Source organism: Bos indicus, chromosome 1 (genome assembly GCF_029378745.1).
Source record: "Bos indicus isolate NIAB-ARS_2022 breed Sahiwal x Tharparkar chromosome 1, NIAB-ARS_B.indTharparkar_mat_pri_1.0, whole genome shotgun sequence".
NCBI lineage: Eukaryota > Metazoa > Chordata > Mammalia > Artiodactyla > Bovidae > Bos > Bos indicus.
In genome coordinates this window covers 137,650,735-137,672,140 of record NC_091760.1, presented here as the reverse complement: position 1 = coordinate 137,672,140, position 21,406 = coordinate 137,650,735, and the positions used below count along the sequence as shown (strand labels likewise).

Below are 21,406 nucleotides of genomic sequence, written 5' to 3'. Positions count from 1 at the left end.
CACTCTGCCATGGCCAACTCTTCACAAACCCATGAACTGCAGCATACCAGGCTTCCTTGTCCTTCACTGTCTCTTGGAGTTTGTTCCAACTCATGTCCATTGATTCAGTGATGCCATCCAACCATCTTGTCCTCTCTTGTCCCCTTCTCCTCCTGCCTGCAATCTTTCCCAGCATGAGGGTCTTTTCCAATGAGTCAGCTCTTTTCATCAGGTGGCCAAAGTGTTGGAACTTCAGCATCAGCCCTTCAAGTGAATATTCAGGGTTGACTTCCTTTAGGATTGACTGGTTTGATCTCCTTGCAATCCAAGGGATTCTCGAGAGTCTTCTCCAACACCACAGTTCAAAAGTATCAATTCTTTAGCACTTAGCCTTTCTTTATAGTCCAACTCTCACATCCATACATGATTACTGGAAAAACCATAGCTTTGACTAGACAAACCTTTGTAGGCAAAGTAGTGTCTTTGCTTTTTAATATGCTGTCTAGGTTTGCCATTGCCCTTGACTAGGTACTTCCAATCTGCGTAGTGACAAAGCAATGGTTCTTTTTGAGTTCAATGGTTTTCAAAGTATGGTCCCTGGATGAGCAACATCACCATTACCTGGAAATTTGTCAGAAATGTAAATTCTCTGACACCCTGACTGAACTAGAAACTCTAGGGTTGAAGCCTGGGAATCTTTGTTCTTACTGAGTTCCCCAGGTGATTTACTGTTCTATAGAAGATGACTATTTCCTTAGAAGTTAGCTTTAGGTTAGAACAACAATTATACCAAAAGTACTTGCTTCTTCAGCTATCCGGATCATTCAGGAAACTCACAAACCTCAAAGTACACATTATTCTTTTCCTACTTCTTTTCCCATCTAGAAAGGTAGCCAGGAGTGGCAAGTAAATGAGTGAGTGGAACCAATCCAAAGCCACAGTGACCACATCTTTTCTGACTCCTCTTCTGATGAGGCTCTGAATTAAAGACAGACTTGAATGCAATATTGCCCAAAGCATAGTGTTCTACTACACAGATCTGAGTCACTTAGGGAACTTGTCATAATACAGATTCCAGGGCTACCCTCAGGATCCAATGAGCTAGAATCCCTGGCAGAAACACTGAGGAATCTGCGTTTCAAGAAGCACCCTAGATAATTTTGCTTCTGATGCACAGTAATGCTTGAGGATCATCAAGCTAAGGCAACACTTCTTGATGACTAACTGCCATTGGAATCTTAATGAGTTTGTTAAAAAACAGATTTCAGAGCTCTCCCCACAATGATTCTGGTTCAATAGGTCAAGGGTGGGGCCCAAGAATTTGGTTTCTAACATACTCCCAAGTGATGCCAATACTGCTGATCCAGAGTCCACACTTCGAATAACAGGCTTTAACTTTTCACGAACCAGACATAAGTGAACTGTATAGACAATAAATTATTTCACTCAGAGGTTGAAGGTGATCTTTAGATTCATCAAGTCTAACCTCTTACAGGATGATTGAATTTCCTCCACAAGCTAACCAGCCCTTGAAAGTCTCTACCAACAAAGATGAGCCACAGAATGCTCTGCCAGAAGAGATGAACCATTTACTTAAATTCAGTCAACCACCAGCTATTAACTGTGCAAGATTCTATGTTAAGTGCTAATGACAATGAATTGAGTTTTCTCAGGGAGCTAACTTAATCATGACTAAAGATTACAGTTCTTTTTTCCTGTTTGCATTTTAAAATGTGTTGTTACTATGAAACTATTAAAATATACCACTGTTCACTCTACTTATTCAATGAAGAGTGATAAGACTCACAGTTTCATAGAACCTACTTTCATATTTTTTTTCTTTTATTTGTTCCCATAGTTGGGCATGGCACAGCATTATGAACTTGGACAATATATAAGGAAACGTTATGAAAACTTTTTGAATGAATCTTATAAGCGTGAACAGGTAAGTTGGGAAGCTAATAGTGGGAACCTTCCCCCTTGAAATAATGTAACATAATGTATTTGTAAAAGTTTCCTATTTCTTAAGGAACTTATAAAAGTCAGGTATCTTGTTTACAAATGTACTCCTCTTTATATAAATATTTTGTTCTTAAAAAAAAAGTATGGATATAAATAAGGTCAAAATGGACACCTATGGTAAATATTTTGGCTTGGCAAGTAGCCAGTACTTAATTCGTCTCTTTCATCAATTCAACTGTTGACACACCGGGTTCCTTTAAGTCATGGCATGCCCATAATAGTGTCTTTTCCATAATAGGTATTACGATTATGATGCTACCATGTCTGCTAATATTTTGGTGTGGGTGTCCCGCCATTTCTCAAATATACTATTAGCTCCATAGTGGAGGGAAAACCACAGTTCCTCTCAATTGGATCTGCTTTGATTTTCCTACCCTAGGTTCATGTTCGAAGCACGGATATTGACCGGACTTTGATGAGTGCTATGACAAACCTTGCAGCCCTATTTCCCCCAGAGGGTATCAGCATCTGGAATCCCAGCCTACCCTGGCAGCCCATCCCAGTGCACACAGTCCCTGTTTCTGAAGATCAGGTCAGTTTTCCGGGAAAACACAGATTTCATTTGTTCTGGAAGAAAGAAGGCAAGCTACTCAGGACTTGCAGATTTGGGAGTCTGGATACTTTGTGGGCTGTGCAGCCTTAATTCTTTCCTAAATAATGGTGCACAGGACTTAGAAAGCCCTGGTAAGAGGGAGTAGGAACAGAATTTCTCTTTAGAGATTTATTATTTGCTTTGCTATTCTTTTAACTTCTGGCTATTTGTCCCTCTTCATCTTTACATGCACACACACAGTTGGTGCCCAACAAAGAGTTCTCCTCCCTCCAAAATATCCTAAGACCTCTCTACCTAGAAAATATCCCTCCCCTGATGAAAATCCCCTTTCCTAGCTAAGGTAAAAAAGAAAGATTTAGGTGCATAATTGGTGGCCAAAACTTTATATGTGTCATAATATTTACCTTTCATAACAGCCATGAATGGACAATATTATTGTGCTCCTTTTATAGCCAGAGAAAAAAGTGCTCAGAGAAGTCCAATGAACAAAATAGATCCAAAGTCACACAGCTGAAAAACATCACTACTGGGACTAGAACCAGACAGATCTCATTCCAGAGTAGTTTCCTTTTGTGCAAACTAGTCATTCTCAAAATTAGTTGCATATTAGAATCACCTGGAAAATTTAAAAAATATTGACGCAGAGGGCACACCCCCTAGTACATCAGCATCTCTGAGGGTGGGACCCAGGCACCAATATGTTTGTAAAAATTTCCCTGGATGATTCTAGTGGACAGCCAAGCTGAGAACCAGTACCATAAACCAAGTTGCCTAAATGAAGTTGCTCAAGAGAAACTCCCAAATTTATTTACACTGCTGGGACTGACCAAGAACTCTTTTATCTTTTCAGAGGAATTCCTATTCTTAAAATAGTAATAATAAATCTAACTAATCTTCCAGGTCTTGAATTTAAGACTGTATGAAGGAATAGTCTGAGACAAGGAAACCTTCCTAATTCCCCTGGAGTCACATTATAACATGGCTATCTCCTCTCTTTATGACTGAAGCTTAGCATGACTACTGGGCCTAGAATGTTGCCTGGTGATCTCTGGGTTAGGTTACTATCCCATTTGCATTGTCAGTACTCCAAGAAATTTGACCTAATTGCTGAGCCTGGTGACTTAAGAATTTTTCCCAAGTGCTTTGTAGAAATAGCTTAACCCTGTCAACCTCTCTAGGTAAATCTACTCCAATCAAATTTTCTAGCGTCTCCTGAAAAGACAAGATGATTTATTTATGCCCTTTCCTTCACAGAATCAGAAGTGAATCATGATTATCAGTGTTTGAGGGTGCTTGTGAATTCACAAGGTGGTGCTTGTGAATTCACAAGGTGGTGCTTGTGAATGTTTTCTTTGAAAAAGAAAAATATTCACTTTTCCCACAGCCTTTTCTACACAAAGACTGGACAGAAGCACCAGCTTTAGCCAGTATAAACCAGGGTAGCTATTTAATCCTTAGTCCTGAAAGATAATGGTTAACTTACATAGTAAAGGGATGCAGGTGCTATTAGAAGAGGAAGGAAAAAGCACTGAGAGTGAAGGAGAGAGGAGAGGGAGAGAGAAATGAGCAAAATGGCCCCCTTACCTGTGGCCCTCTGAAACCTACTCACCAAGATGAAACAATTCTAACATGAACTAAGAAATTTAACGAAATCAATCAACTAAAGTTATTCCCAGAACTCTACTAAGTGCTATACAGAAATAGAAGGGAAATATGAGACCAGTTTTCTTCCTTAATTTACAGTCCATTTGATGAAAAAAGATTCACACATATGAAGTATGTAGAAGACAATACAATGTGGGCAGTGATTTCAAGAACAAGCTGCACATGCTGGAGGAATTCAGAGACCAAGTCATTCTTAAAACTATAAAGGGCAGTCATTCAAGTCTTCATGGACAGAGTGAGAACATGAACCAGACCTTGGAGGAGGGTATGAAAGGACAAGAAGGCAGCCCCAAAGCTGAGCTTTGAGTCAATGTAAAGTACTTGCCCTTCTGTGTCCAGAGTTCTTGTCTAGAAAGAATGAAAGCAAGACAGAATAATTGTGTTGGGCACATGTTAGAGAATCCAAATTTAATAACCAGAAGGAATCTTGAGATAAAGGCAGCATGATATAGAAGGAGGGTTGAATTTAAAGTTGGGAAAACCCGAGTCTGAGAGCCACCCACCACTTCAGATACTTGAGCTTACTTCCCTGTTCTTCAGTCTCCTTTTCTATAAAATGGAAATACTCGTACCCACCTAAATTCTTCACAGGGATTTGTGAAAACCAAGTTGGTTAAGAAAAGGAAATGACTTTATAAACTACAAAATGCTGGACAGATGTTTAGGTGATTCTTCTGTTTTCATCCAGACTCTTTGAATATGTGGGGTGAGAAAACTAAAGTCTAGAAAAGTTAAGTAATTCATTAAAACATAGGCCTTTAAAAGAACAGTCCTGTGCAGGCAGGGAAATTTAGATGTAAAGCAGTGGATGTAGAAGAAACTATTGTACTTATCTCAGTACTGTGTACACATCTGATGAGCAGTGCTTTGGGGCACTTGTCTGACATTAACTTGGAGGAAAAAGATACTGGGACCTCTGAAAATAACTTGAAACCATGCATGAGTGAGGAAATGAAGGCCTGAAAGTAGATGGTAAGGACACTAGAGAAAGGAAAGCAAGGTATGACCAGGTGACACAGAATCAGAAATGACAGACAGGAAGCAACTTATCAAAAAATGATTTTTGAGTAGCATTTAATATGTCAGGCCCTGTTCTAGGCTTTGACAACAGTGAACAAATGACAGCAAAGAACAAGATAGACAAGACCCTGGCTGTCTTCAAGTTTCTGTTTTATAGGAAATAGATGATAAATAAGTAAATAAATACAGTCATTTCAAATGGCAATGAGTTCCTTGAAGGAAATAAAATAAGGTAATGTGATGGTGGCCGAGCAAAATGTCTAGAAGAGCTGTAGAGGGGGAATGTCTCAGACAGGGAACAGTCTGCAGAGACTGCCAGCCTGTGTGTTCAGGGTACAGCAAGGAGGCTCCCAGTGTTGCTGGAAACACGTGAGTGAGGGGGCAGCGGTAGGAAAGCAGGACAGAAAGATCACTAAGGGCTGAGTTTGGATTTTATTCCAAGTAAAATGCAAAGACGGTGAAAGTTATAAGCTACAGAATGGCATGATTTGATTGATGGCTTCAACATATTAGCCTTTAAAAAAAAAAAAAAAAAGTATTAGTGTAATTGCTGCATGAAGGATGAATTGTGATGCAAAGTGATCCCACAGAAAGCCCTTACAATAGTTGAAACACGGATTATGGTGGTCTGGACTGGGAGGGGACAATGAAGATAAAAGAAGAGGGGTCTATTTTGGATAGACTCCTGAACAATGTGGGTTTGAACTACACGGGTCCACTTACATACACATTTTTTTCAATAAATGTATACTACAGCACTACAAAACCCACAGTAGGTAGACTGTCTCAGATGCGAAACAGTGGATACGGACTCTGAAGCTACACGGATTTTCAACTGTGTAAGGGTTGGCAGCCATAATCTCTGCATTGTTCAAGAAATAACTATGTTTTGGGAGTAAACAGGCAAAAGTGATTAGTCAGTCTATGAAGAGGATGATAAATTTTACTACTGACAAAGGAAGAGAGAATACAAAATGAAGAGGTTGAGTTCAAGTTTGTAAATGTCAAATTTGAGGATGAAGATAAACATCCAACTAATGATATCCACCAAGGGCTGATACAGGACTAGCTCAGATAGAAAGTGAAGAGCAATGAAATGAACTTGGAAGTTACCAGCCTATAGATTATAGTTAAAAATAGAAAGGATTGTCAGATTTAAACTCACTTTAAAGGGATGATCACTTTGTCCTCATAATAGATTTTCAAATATATTTTCTATGTTTTTAGTATGTGCCCTTATTTTAACAGTCTGCAAATTTGCAAGAACTTACTTCAGTGAATGATTAATCAATCTCTTAAGATTCTTTCTGGCATCTCTAATTCATTTCTCTATACTCGTGTGTGTGTGTGTGTGTGTGTGTGTGAAAGAGAGAGAGAGTGCATGGACACAGATGTGTCTCTAGTGCTAGAAATGAAAGAGATTTGGAAGGAAGCAAGATAACAGTTACCATTTCACAGAGAAACCAGAAGTGAAACTATTTAGCAATAACACAGTCTTATTTAGGCAAGTTTATGAAAGGGACAAAAAAGCTTTTGAGTTTTGGGTAACTATTATTTAAAACCTGCAGATCATTTATCTTTTTCCTCAATTTTAGAATTCCATTCAGCTTAAAACACATTTGAATATTTTATTCAAGTCACTTAATATCTAATGGCTGCAGCTTCTTTAGTTCTTCCAACTAATAAAAGACTTATGATTTCTCTTTTTCCTCAGTTGCTATACCTACCTTTCAGGAACTGCCCTCGTTTTCAAGAACTTCAGAGTGAGACTTTGATATCAGAAGAATTCCAGAAGAGGCTACATCCTTATAAGGTTAAAAAAAAAAAAGTGTCATTTACTGGCATACAGAAATAGAAATTCTGGGCCAGTTTGAATATTATCAAAATATCCTTCCAAAAGTTACCAATTTAGAAAAGTAAAATAGTACCTGTTTCTCCACAGTATTCCCAACAGTGCATAGACAAAAGATGATATCACTAGAAGCATCCCTTCCAAAATCAGGACTGAGACAAGAAAGCCCAGTATCATCACTATTATAGAATGTTGTGCTGCAGTATTCTTCTCTTATGATGAGTGAGCTTTGGATATCTTCACCTAGTTAAATGCCCTCTGTATTTTTTACTCTGCTCACATCAGCTGACCATTTTTATTTTGGGTATTGGTTTTCTTCTTTTCATACAGTTATAGGAGCTTTCTTTCTCTATTTTAACATTTTTTTCTGGCCCTCTTTTTGTTTGCCCATTTTGGGCTTCCCTCGTGGTTCAGCGTTAAAAAATTCGCTTGCCAATGCAGAAGAAGCAGGTTCAGTCACTGGGCTGGGAAGATCCCCTGGAGGAGGAAATAGCAACCCATTCCAGTATTCTTGCCTGGGAAATCCCAAGGACAGAGGAGCCTGGCGAGCTACAGACCATGGGGTAACAAAAGAGTCAGACGTGACCTAGCGACTAAAACAACACTGCTTGTTCACAGTTTTGTCACACGGCTGTATTTGTATATTTATAGTCACATTGAGAAAGGCCTTCACCACTCCTAGGTTGCAAGGAAGTCTGCAATGCTTTTAATTCTATTATAGCTTCATTTCTATATTTACATATTGAATCCATTTACAGTTTGTTCTGGTATTGGGTGTGAGGTATCTATCCTGCTGAAGTTTTTTCCCAGAAGATTACCTAATGGCTTTGTCACTGTTTATTGACTAGGGCATCTTTTCCCCCACTATTTTATATTAAAATTCCCACATGTCTATTTCTAGAATTTTTATTCTTACTCTTTCATTTTTTTTAACCAAAATCACACTGTTATAATTATTAAAAGTTATATATGCTTTAATATCTAAAGGGCTGGACATTCCACATTTTCTATTTTTTCTGAGTTTTCATTTCTATGTTTTCACTTACCTTTTCAGTGTTTTTAGTGAAAGTGAAAGTCACTCAGTCATGTGCAACTCTTTGTGACCCCCATGGCCTAAACAGTCCATGGAATTTTCCAGGCCAGAATACTGGAGTGGGTAGCCAATTCCCTTCACCATGGGAATCTTCTCAACCCAGGAATTGAATCCGGGTCTCCTGCATTGCAGGAGTTGAGCTACCATGGAAGCCCAAGGAAAGCCCAGGGAAGTTTTTATTGAGATCATATTAAATGCATAAATTAGGGAGAATTTGAAACTTTGTTGCAAATTTGTAGTCTTCCTTTCCAAGAACACAGAATATTTTCCTATCTGTTCTTATCTTCAAGATCGTTTTAAAGGTTTTCTTCATACAGATTTTTCTGTTAAGTTTGTCTCAGGTTTATAATATTTACAAATAATAATGGCTTACCTCTACTTTTCCAATATTTGTATTTCTGACTTATTTTGCCTATTTGTATTGGCTGGTACTTACAGTCCAGTACTACATAATAGAATTGGTAGTGGGCTTTCTTGTATTAGTCCTGATTTTAGCAGTATTTCCCTATTAAACATATTGGCCTTTTGACCAGATAGAGATATTTTTATCAAGTTAAGGAGTTAGTTATCTTTCCTATTTTCTTGAGTGTTTTTCAGTACTGATATTTAATTTTTTGAAAGGTTTTTTCAACATTTTTAGTACAATTAAGTTACTTTTCTCGGGTCAATTACTAAGATTAATTATATTCATAGATTACTACTACTGAACCATCTTTATATGTCTAGATTCAAGACTCTTTCTTTTTAGTATGATACTGAATTATTTGTTAAGAGTTTACTTAGACCTTTTGCATTGATATTCAAAGTAACTTCAGACTATAGTTTTCTTTTCTAACCAGGCTTTGTCAGTATCAATGCTTACAAAAATTTTTTGGAAGTTTTTTTTCTTCATATGCTTCAGACTAGTTAAAATAAGACTAGAATAACTTACGCTTGAAAAGCTTGATAGAATTTCCCCATAAAATAATCTGGCCCTGAAGATTTGTTTCACTTTGTTTTGTTGGGGGAAGTTGGGGGCTCTTTAATAATTATTTCTGTTTATTTTATGGAAATTCATTCCGGTTAATATTGACAAATTTTATTTTCCTAGAAAATATATGCACTAGACAAACAGTATCTTCCAAAGGCTTCCCAGAAATTTCTGTCAATCCATTGAATAGATAGCTGACCAATGGGTCTCATTGCCATGACAATCTAAGAACAATACAGAACCTGGAGAAATGTTTGCATCCCATCCAAATCTCACACTTATAGCCAGAACTAGGTCCCGTTTCTGTTGTGTTTTCCTGGGGTTCTTTGACCATGGTTTCCTTTCTCACCTTCCACTCATTTACATATGAGTTATACTTCACCTATTTCCAAAATGAATTTGAGGCAGTACACCTCAGTCTGATCCCAGGACACACCAGGAGCATGTGGCTACTGCCAGCACATACCCACAATGTTTAATGTAAAAATGAGAAATAATTAGTGTTTGTAAAAATCTTTGGGTTGGCATTAGTATAGCCAGTATTACTGGTGTACTTGTATGTGAAGAACAGTAGCTCCCACTGAGGGCAAGTTTGCCTCACAGGGACCCTTTGTCAGTGTCTGGAGACATTTTGGGTTGTCACCACTGAGAGACTAGGGGTGATATGGCCTCTAGAGGGTAGGATGCTGAACATCCTACAGTGCACAGGGCAGCCCCACAAAAAGAACTGTGTAGCCCAAATATCAATAATGCTCAAGTTGAGAAACCCTAATATAAAAATTTTTTACCTCTGTGTGTGTCTCAGGATTTTATAGAAGTCTTGCCAAAACTTACAGGATACCATGACCAGGATCTTCTTGGAATTTGGAGTAAAGTCTACGACCCTTTATTTTGTGAGGTAAACATAAAAATATCAAAGATTAACATGAAATCTGATTTGATGACTAATGCCTATTTTGAAACAGATGAATACATTTTCCTTTGCTTGTATAAGATATATTACATAGCGTTTGACATTGAAATATAAGTCAAGACTTATTTATATTAACTTCAGAATTTTGGCTTCTCTCTGTTAGTTACGTATTCACCCTTTAGAAAATTGTAAGCAAAATTGCTTTTTCTGTGCCACGCCAGTTATTTTTCAGTCGCTTAGAAATGCTGGGTTCCTGTCATGGACTTTAATGAAAAAAGCAATTGTTATACTTTATTTAAAGATTTTATAATATTTTATATAAAGATTTTATAATGTTTTATAAAAAGAAAAAAGTTACCTGATTTCTGGATATAGAAATAAACAAGCAAAATTTGAACCAGGCTATTAAAATTGATCTATCAGGAAAGAATCTCTCGCTTGCTGTACAATGCATGTGAAATAATCTTTGTAGCTAGATAAATTACTATTTTTTTTCAGGGTTTCATGGTGTTTTTCTCAGTCATCATGCTCCACCATAATTCTGTTTTCCCAACCAGTTCACTGAATCTTGGGGCAAAATTCTGACCAGCCGCCTGACTCCTAGCCACTTCTGACTTTAAGGGCATTGTGAGTGTCTAAGGAGCAAGTTACTTTCAGAATTCCAACTCGATAATAAATGGTACCTGTTGCCCTCTTCCATGTTAGAGGTCATTGACCCAAAAGCACATTCAACGTTCCCAATATTTTCAGTGTATCATCAGCATCTGTTTCAAGGAAGACTTTTTAGTCTTATAAAAGTCTTCAGTAAAAACAAGAGCCCATTTTCTGGTTCAAGTCTTGGGATTTTTTTTTTTTTTTCTTACTACAGTTCAGTCTGAGCTATTCTGCAATATGGCTAAGGTATTTTACATCTCTCTCACTTAATTGTTCTGTAGGCTATTTCACTTTCCTCTTTCATGAACTCTCCCTCTCTCCCAAGAAAGGCTGGACACAGTACTTCTCATGGGAGAAGGAGGATAAAAAGTCAACAAAGAGGATAGTCAGAAATAAAATACACATTTTCTTCCTTTTTCTTTGATACAGGGTGTTCATAATTTCACTTTACCTTCCTGGGCAACAGAGGACACCATGACTAAGTTGAAAGAAATATCAGAATTGTCCCTTCTGTCCCTCTATGGAATTCATAAGCAGAAAGAAAAATCTAGATTGCAGGGGGGTAAGTATTTTTAAAAATGAGAGAAGTGCATTAGAATTGTTGCTGAGTGATCTGGTCTGATTAACAGGTCCAACTGTTAATCAGCTATGTGACCTTGAATTAGACACATAATCATTCCACCAGCTTCTATTCTGCAAATTGGGGATAATAATACTACTCACTTCTTAAGTATTAAGGGTGAAAATGAATGTATGTATTCCAAAGGCTTAGCACAAATAGTACCTAATACAGTTAAACATTATGTGTTATATGATTATCAAAATTATTCACCCTGGGCCTTAATTTTCCCAGCTGGAAAACAGAAACTTTGGGATAATGCTAAATGATACTTTTCATTCTTTCCAGATCAAAAAATCATGGATTTTGTATCTGAGTTCCATGAAAGTCAATTATACCTGGTGGCTTACTGGATGAATTTTTCAAGTGGGAGGAAAGGCAAAAGTGGCCTATTTTCTTGAAACCCTTGGTTGTAACCACTGTTAAAGTTAATACAATGTAATTTGCAGGCTGATTATGCCCTGTTGATTAATATGTATTGCAATTGACAAGTTTATGACACTGCTCAAATTTTTTCATTGGTGTTAAAAGGTGTTGACTTTTCAGTGATGCCTCTTCTCAGCTGGATTTGACCTGTTGTAGAACAGGACATCTGATCCTAATACAATAGCCTAACCCTTGTAATCAGGACAGGTGGGTAGAAGAAAGAAGCCAGGACCAGGCAGGACAGGGATAGGTGCTGAGGCTCTGAGGGCAGCCGAGTGGCAGGCCAAGACCCAAGAGGATATGACAGGTTCAAATGTCGTTCATATAGACATTAAAACTAAAGATGGAGAGCAAGAAGAAGTCCACTGTGCCAGGCTGTCATAACAATGAAGAAATTTTAAGCCACAGGAGATGTTCTTAGTCACATACTCCACACCATTGTTGGAGCCTATTCACCTTGAGGTTGGACAAGTTCAACAGACCTCCAGGAGAAAACAGAGACAAAGTATCCTAGGGGTTGGACCAGACTGGAAGGATGTTCACTCAGGGCTGCAGAGCAAGAGAAAGAGTTTAAGTCACTAACCAGGGGAAGAGCTAGAAAAGCTCATATAAAGAGTGAAGGAACCTGTAATAAGAACAGCTAATGAGGTCTGAAGTCAAGATAGTTGGGAGTAATTTCATATGAGGTGAACATAGTGCTTGGGGCAAGAATTTAGGGGAGCATCATAAACAAATGGTCAGTCTGCAGGCCTGCTGTTACAGAGACCTGGTTGCAAGACACAGAGGGAGACTTGATGGAATGTACAAGTCCTCACTCCAAGCTTAGGGCATGACAGCAGGACTCAGCCCTTCCTTGGGGTTGGGAGAGCACCCAGAGATGAGTCATAGTTGGAACTTGGTGTCTTAGGAATAATTAGCAGGCAGGACATGGACTGTGTGTAGGAACAGAGCCCAGGATGCAACTCAGTCCTACATACCAAACAACCAAGGACACAGAAGGTGGAAGCTGCGCTTCCTTGACCACACAAGTACCAGGTCTCATTCCTGACCCAGCAGGGGCCAACAGTATGGTGGCCAAATGCTTCAGATGGTGAAGACAGGACTCTGTTTCCCCCAACCTAGTCATGATGGGCTCAGGCAATCATCCCCTCACTACTCAAGATGAAATCCATGGGCCAGCAAAGTCAGCATCACCAAGCCTCTGACAAGAAATGCAGAATTCCATCTCCCACCCCAGAGCAGCTGAATCTAAATCGACATTTTAATGAAATCCCATTAAAGTTTCAGAAGCACTTCTCTAGATGTAGGAGACAGTGAAGAAAAGGCCAGGGAAAGCCAGGAAGGAATCTACAAGAATCTATTAATAGATGCAGGGGTCTGTATCTGAATATAAGATGTGAGATTTTTTTTTTTCCCCAACAGCTTGCTTATATTTCCTTTACTTTTTCCCTTTGACTACTAGAAATTGCATTTTGGGGAAGTCACCTTCTCTCTCTGGGTCTCAGTTTCCCCATCTGGTGAGTGCATTAAACTAGATTCCATCAGAGTCCTTCCCTAAGGTATTCTCTGGGTCTTAGACTCCAAAAGCTAGCACTCATATGCACACACCTGTCCTATGTTCTAGGGGAAGCTCAGTACTATTAATGAGCCAGGAAGTTGTTACCTTCATAATTCCTGCCAAGTCACAATTTCAGCCTATTGTTCATATCTGGCAAAGCAAGAGAGATTTGTCAACTATACACTTGTTGAGTTATAAAGCACCTGAATGCTGCAGAGAAAGCATGAACAGTTTGGTGACAGAGTCCCAAGGGAACATCAGGACTTTGACCGGCATCTTCTTACCTTACCTTTGCCAGAACTTCTGTTCCATCAGTTGGTTTCAAGGGTGACACTGTTCATTAATATCCTCCTCACTGCCTTCACCACTACAACACCCCACCCCACCCCCAGCACACACACACAAAGAAATCTCTAGACTAATTCCTAAGACTAATTTAGGAATATATGCCTGGTGCTGTTTGTATTAGAGTTTCCCATGTGGCTCAGTGGTAAAGAATCTGCCTGCCAATGCAGGAGAAGCTGGAGATACGGATTCAGTCAATCCCGGGGTTGAGAGGATCCCCTGGAGGAGGAAATGGCAACCAAGTCCAGTATTTTTGCCTGGGAAACCCCGTGGACAGAGCAGCCTGACAGGCTACAATCCACAGGGATGCAGAGTCAAACACGACTGAGTGACTGAGCATGTGCATGTACCTGTTTGTTTTAATGGAAACTGCTTCTTGCTGAAGACCAGAGGTTGGCAAGCTACAGCCTGCAGGCCAAATCTGGTCTGCTGCCACCTATTTTTTATTAGTAAAATGCTACTGAAGCTCAGTCACACTCATGCATTTATGCAGTATATTTAACTGCTTTTGTGCTTCCACTTGAGAATGAATGGTTGTGATGGAACACATGGCCCACAGAGCCTAAATCACATAACATTTTTGCTCTTTCTTTTTTTAAATTAATTTAGTTTAATTGGAGGCTAATTACTTTACAATATTGTAGTGGTTTTTGCCATACATTGACATGAATCAGCCATGGGTGTACATGTGTCCACCATCCTGATCCCCCCTCCCACCTATCTCCTCATCCCATCCCTCAGGGTCATCCCAGTGCACCGATGCATCCCTGTCTTACGCATCGAACCTGGACTGGCGATCTATTTCACATATGGTAATACACATGTTTCAATGAAGGCGAGGCTAGGATGATTTGAGAGAATAGCATAAATCATATAACTTTCACAGAACAAATTTGTCAACTCCTGCTGTAGCCCAAGAGAGAGAAGTGAAGTTTGTATCCTCAAATAATGATATTTTGTCCAGTGTGTGCAGGTTTAATAAATTATGCACCAGGGAGCTTGGGTGCTAGCTTATGCTACAGTATGACCTAATAATTAAGAGGAAAGGTTTTGAAGCTAGACCTGCTGAGTTCAGAGAAACTTAGCCCCTCTGTGTACAAGTTGTATGATCTTGGGCAAGTTGCTGAACCTCTCTGAACTTCAATTTCCCTTCATATATAACTTGACTATTGGCCTGCCAGAGCCTGTAGATGCTTATGACAATTACCCCTATTTTCTCCTGGGACAAGCTGGGAAACCACTACAGAACCAAGAGCTGATCTATTCCATCATCAACACTGAAGGCTGCTGCAAAAACACCTACTGACAAGGAACAAGTTGCTAATTGAACTAAATCCATGTCTAGCCATTAACTAATTAATTGATGTTAATCAGCTAAGTGTTATAGAGAATGCATGTTGGTCAGTGTAGAATATCTCCTTTCAGATATGCTGTGCTGTGCTATGCTTAGTCACTCAGTCGTGTCTGACTCTTTGCAATCCTGTGGACTGTAGCCCGCCAGACTCCTCTGTCCATGGGGATTCTCCAGGCAAGAATACTGCAGTGGGTTGCCATGCCCTCCTCCAGGGTATCTTCCCAACCCAAAGATTGAACCCAGGTCTCCAACATTGCAGGAGGATTCTTTACCATCTGAGCCACCAGAAAAGCACTGACAAGGAACAAATTGCTGATTGAAGGTGACTGCCTATCATCACTCCCAGAAACTCAGCCAGAGTTTACTTCTATTGTGGCCTGAAGTTCAAGACACAGTTCTAAAGGGCTCCCAGAGGCCAACCTGCCCTGAGGCAGAGGAATACAGACCTATGGGACATGTAGCCTGTAGCTCCCTCCATTCCTAGTTAAAGATGTCCCAGCAGCCACAGATGCCGATCATCTCCCTCCTTAGTTCATTCCTCTTTGTCCTTATGGTGGTACACAGACCAATGCCACAGTCTCTTCTCACTGTTTTATGAGATTTTTGAGGACAGGAAGTGAAGTAAAGTGAAGTTGCTCAGTCGTGTCCGACTCTTTGCGACCCCATGGACTGTAGCCTACTACGCTCCTCCGTCCATGGGATTTTCCAGGCAAAAGTACTGGAGTGGGTTGCCATTTCCTTCTCCAGAGGATCTTCCTGACCCAGGGATCGAACCCAGGTCTCCCGCACTGTAGGCAGATGCTTTACCATCTGAGCCACCAGGGAAGTCCAGTCTAATTGACTTGTGGTAGCTGTTCAGTGTGTGTTTCACAAAGTGGACCATATAGTCTAGGATTATAATCAATCTGTTAACATCAATGCCCTGCTCATTACAAAAGAAAACTGGTCATCCTCAAGGGAGGAGACCACAGGCAGTGTAGAGAAACGACCAACAGGACACAAGGAGTCCTCAGGAGATGGTGTGGAAGCCCCTGAGGCAGCACCTCCTCAGAACAACACCTGCATCACAGGTGCCTTCAGCATCAGTGTCTGCTGAGAAGATGGAGACTCTGCTGTGTGTCTGTTTGCCTTTTACCACCTTAGGAGCAACAGGGGCAAAGGGCAAACTTCCTCTACTGACAACAGTTGGAGACCTAGATGAAATCTGAAGGTTCTGGCTGCCTCCCAATAGTGAAACCTAGTGTAACCTGGAGCAATGGTCCACAGAACACAGTCCGTGCCCTGTGCAGAGATCCACAGAGCTGCTTTCTCCCCTGGCTTCACCCAGGTGTGGCTACTAGAGGGATGAAGACAGAGAGGTGTATGCTGCACTGTCATTTCAGACCTGCCCTGAGCAGAGCACTGGCTAACAACTATCTGGAAAAAGCCATCTGAAATTCCTTCCAAGTTCATCAACCTCCTAACTTGAGTTTTAACAAAATCTGGTAGAATCAAATCTGAATGTGCCAATCCAGCTCTCCTTCCCCAGTGAGTGAGTCACTTAATGGCTCTGAGCCTCAACTTCCTAACCTCTGAATGGGGAATAGAAGTCAGGATTCAGTAAGTAATGTATGTAAATCATGCTACTAGCACATAGCAGCGGAGTAGGCAATGGCAACCCACTCCAGGACTCTTGTCTGGCAAATCCCATGGACAGAGGAGCCTGGAAGGCTGCAGTCCATGGGGTCGCTAGGAGTTGGACACAACTGAGCGACTTCACTTTAACTTTTCACTTTCATGCATTGGAGAAGGAAATGGCAGCCCACTCTAGTGTTCTTGCCTGGAGAATCCCAGGGACGGGGGAGCCTGGTGGGCTGCCATCTCTGGGGTCGCAGAGTTGGACACAACTGAAGCGACTTAGCAGCAGCAGCAGCAGCAGCACATAGCAGATGCTCCAGCAAAATGAGTTCTTGCCCTCCCTTCTTAAGTCTTGAGAATCCTGGCAGAGAGACTCTCTATACAAATGAGCAAAAAGCTTATGAACTGAAATATAAGCCCACATTTGGTTCAGCTCCATTGTTGATCTATCTTCATAAAGGTGTCCTGATCAATGAAATCCTCAATCACATGAAGAGTGCAACTCAGCCATCAAACCGCAGAAAACTCATTATGTATTCTGCAGTAAGTATTCTGTCTCCATTCAACATCTGTTCAAGTGTGTGAGCTCTCTCAGGAGGGGCCTCAACTTCTTCATCATCATTTCCTTATCAGATGTTCAAAATTTTTTAGTGAAATATATAATTCTGGGTCTCAAGGGATTTACAGTCTAATCCTTGATAGCTCCGTTGGTAAAGAATCCACATACAATGCAGAAGACCCAGGTTTGATTCCTGGGTTGGGAAGATCCACTGGAGAAGGGATAGGCTACCCACTCCAGTATTCTTGGGTTTCTCTTGTGGCTCAGCTGGTAAAGAATCCACCTGCAGTGCTGGAGAGCTGGGTTTGATCCCTGGGTTGGGAAGATCCCCTGGAGAAGGGAAAGGCTACCCACTCCAGTATTCTGGCCTAGAGAATTCCATGGACTGTATAGTCCATGGGGTCACAAAGAGTCGGACACAACTGAGCAACTTTGACTTTTTTCACTGACAAAAAAAGTAAGCATATAAACACCCAGCATAGCAGAATAGCAATGTCACACGAGACAATGAATTAGTGCCTCAGAGAAAGGAAACATCATTTCTGTTCCAAACTAAAATTAGAGGCAAAATAACAAAGGAAAAGAAGTAGAAAGGTTATAAGAAAAGCTGAGTGTACAGGACTTGGTGATGGACTGGAATGTGGGTGGAGGACAGTGGTATGGAAGTTAAGCCATGGATGAAGGTGGTGTTTCAAACGTTGATGACTGGAAGGAGGGTAGAACTATTAACAGATGTGGTCATGGTCCAGGTGAATATACTGATTAGACAATTGGGTTTGAAGTGCCAGCAACATCCAAGTAGGAATCTTCAGATGGCAGAGGTGATAGAAAAAAAAGGGGGAAGGAAAGCTCCAACTTGAAGTCAGAGTTATATTTGGGTGCAGAAAGGAAAGAGAGTGAGATCTCAGAAAAGACATCCATGTTGAAGCAGCAGCCAGGAAAAGAGGAGAATTCCAGGGATGTACCGTGCACTGAAATGGGTGTCCATGGAGTCTGGGATGAGCCGGTAAACAGGACATGGAGGGCTGGGTCAGGCTCCCACCCATTTCTGCAGGACAGAGGATTTCTCAGATGTGGTCTGGCTGGTGTCATTCTGCAAGAAGATGAAAGAAGCAATTAAAGATAAAGCAGAGTTTATTATCTGGGGTTCTAAATGGTATAGAGTAGAGAAAAGTTTCATGGAGGAAACAAAGTGTAGTGCCTCTTAGAGAAAGACAGGCCTGAAATTTGTTGATAGTTTCAGGTTTTCTGGTTTCTAATTGTAACTTGTTGTATGACTTCTGGCAAGTCATAAATCTGTAACTCCTTTTTTTCCTCTAGTGAACTGGTTCTAACCCCTTTGGAGTATGTAAACACTGCCATATAGTTTAGGTAACCAAATGTTGGGCCCATTTTATAGATATGAAAATTAAGAATTTCTTAAGATTAGATAGCTAATCAATGGCAAAACTGGAATTGAAAACCAGTCTCCCATGCCTTCTGGCTATTCTAAAGTAAAACTTTAGCAATTATTTTAAGCTACACTCTCTACTTCTTTACATTTTATTCTGTATAAATGTTTGTAACCTTATATATTCTTCCCCAACTTTAAAATCACAGATGATATTAATCTATGGAAAACAAATATAATTTAGCATTAATGTATTCCAAGTTATTTTAAAATTAAATGAAAATCAATGAAACACACTAAAACAGAGATATGTTCTACGGGGTAGGCATAGGACAAAATCAGAAGACTTGACTCAGATTTACTTTCTGCCATTTTGAAGATGTATGACATAAAGTAAGCTACTTAATTCCGTCCCCTCCCCCCCTCTTTTTTTTCTTTTTGGCTGTACCACATGGCTTGTGGGATCTTAGTTCCCCAATCAGGGACTGAACTCAAGCCCTTGGCATCAAAAGTGCAGAGTCCTAACCACTGGACCACCAGGGAATTCTGCCCAAGTTACTTCATTTCTTTGGGTCTCAGTTTCTTCATCTTTTTAAAGGAAATACTTGTATGTATGTAAATCTCATTGCCTAGCACCAAGGAGATGCACAATCAAAATTCATCCTTTCCCTCTCTACTTCTTAAATCACTGGGGTTATGGGAAATTTAGTTGGATCAGAAACCACCATAGTACTCTGTAAGTGCTTGTTACACACCTGTTGCTGCTGCTGCTAAGTCGCTTCAGTCGTGTCCGACTCTGTGCGACCCCATAGATGGCAGCCCACCAGGCTCCCCCGTCCCTGGGATTCTCCAGGCAAGAACACTGGAGTGGGTTGCCATTTCCTTCTCCAATGCATGAAAGTGAAAAGTCAAAGTGAAGTCGCTCAGTCATGTCCGACTCTTAGTGACCCCATGGACTGTAGCCTACCAGGCTCCTTTGCCCATGGGATTTTCCAGGCAAAAGTACGGGAGTGGGTTGCCATTGCCTTCTCTAGTGAATGTAAATTTGAAACAGATGAAATAAAAAATGTTTGTTTCAAAATCTCTGTAGCATGACACTACTGTAAGTGGCCTGCAGATGGCGCTAGATGTTTACAACGGAATTCTTCCTCCCTATGCGTCCTGCCACATGATGGAATTGTACTTCCAGGATGGGTAAGTGTCTAAGCGGTGTTTCTCAAAATTAATACCACTGGAAACCAGGTATTATGATCATTAGTGTTATTATTGACTTAAGGGTTGTCTTGTCTATTTGGTTGGTTTGGTTTTTTATTCGGGGGAAGAATGGTAACCGTATCTTTGCTTAGTCATGACTCCTTTTTTCTTTATTTTCATAAAGACTTTAATTGGGAAATCACGTACAGACACAGTAGATGAAAAATATGATAGAACCACCCCCTATCAGCGACAGAAATTATGTTTTTTAAAAAAATATTAAGGTATTCTAAGAAGGATGTGGATATTACACTGTTCCCTTGTAAAACACAGGGTGGTAGAAGATATCAAGAAAAAATCGTTTGTTGCTGGTTACAAATAATGTTCTTTCAGTTAAAGACTTCAAACATATCCATGAAACTTATGGTTATTCATATCCACCAGGTAGGATTCTTAAAGTATTCCTCTGCATAGTGTCCACTACTTTGCAATCTGGTGTGGCCCTCCCCAGCTGACCAAGGCTTGGCTGAAGCCCACTAGAAAGGCCACGGTCAGAGAGACCAATGTCCTAGTTTACCCAGAACTGGAGGGGTTCCCAGAACATATAAGTTTCATTGTTAAAACCGGTAAAGCCCTGGGCAAACCAGAAAGAGCTGGCCACCTAGCCAAGGTCATAGCAAAAATTTGTGTCTGCTGTGACACTGGCATTCTTGTTGGGAAAAAGAGACATCATGGATATTGTTGATGGAATAATCACAGTGCAAGAACTGAATTAGAGCAGGGGCTCATGAGTTTTATTTCAGGGTTAGCTGGGGAGGTGCATTTTGCTCTCCCCTCAAGGCATTCACAATAGCTGCAGTCAGGACCATCTGACTGCAGTTATATAAGGCCCTGTGCTCGGAAGAGCCTATGCTTGGTTTAACAGTTCAGTGTTGCCATTTTGAAATTCTTAATAACAAGGTATCCTGCATTTCTTTTGGCAAATTTGGTAGTCCTGGCTGTAGGTTTCTGGCTACCTGAATTTGCAGAATAGGAAAGTAGCAACATAGAGGCCCATTCGCAACCAAAATCTTCACTGCTTACAAAGAAAGTGAGTTATGCAGCTAGGGAAAAAGTATGTTCATTCTTTGTTGAACTTCTAACTGGGTGCCAAGCATAAAGAGAGAACTAAAATGTGGTCTTAGTAAGCTTTGCTCTCAAATACCTAGAGTCAGAATGGAGAGATGATGCCCATAACATGGAGAAAATCCAAACAGGGCCAAAAATGGGAATGCAAAGACATGGACATCAAGTGCTCTGTCATTAAAAAGCCCTGCAAAAGACTTCCGCTCTGAAGACTGGCTACAGGCACAGAGTTAATAAATCCAGTGCACATTCCAGGATCAACTCTAGGAATAGGCACTGTCACGTTGGGATATGACAAAAGAAACTACCCACTTTTCTTGGCCTCTCCTCCCTGGTTTCTGCACCCAGTAGTCCTGAGCTTGTGTTTATTTAGGGTGCTGCAGCATTTTGTCTCACTGAATAGCTTGAATAAATTCACGTTATGAATCAAGTTTGGGGCATTTTTTATCTGAGAGACGCTTACCTATAGAGAAAAAAGTAACCAAGGGTCACTCACAG

The 21,406-nt window shown here is 40.4% G+C and overlaps 1 protein-coding gene across 5 annotated transcripts in view; it reads left to right on the top strand.

Annotated features, from left to right (window-relative positions):
- ACP3 (acid phosphatase 3) overlaps positions 1-21,406 on the top strand; it is a 61,354-nt gene that overhangs the window by 10,861 nt on the left and 29,087 nt on the right. For all 5 annotated transcript variants that reach the window (XM_070771402.1, XM_070771340.1, XM_019962456.2 and 2 more), the window contains exons 3-9: positions 1,838-1,924; positions 2,381-2,533; positions 6,954-7,052; positions 9,960-10,052; positions 11,151-11,283; positions 17,101-17,183; positions 19,680-19,783. In XM_070771402.1, coding sequence (XP_070627503.1) covers positions 1,838-1,924; positions 2,381-2,533; positions 6,954-7,052; positions 9,960-10,052; positions 11,151-11,283; positions 17,101-17,183; positions 19,680-19,783 — 752 coding nt within the window. The remainder of the gene's footprint in view (positions 1-1,837; positions 1,925-2,380; positions 2,534-6,953; positions 7,053-9,959; positions 10,053-11,150; positions 11,284-17,100; positions 17,184-19,679; positions 19,784-21,406) is intronic.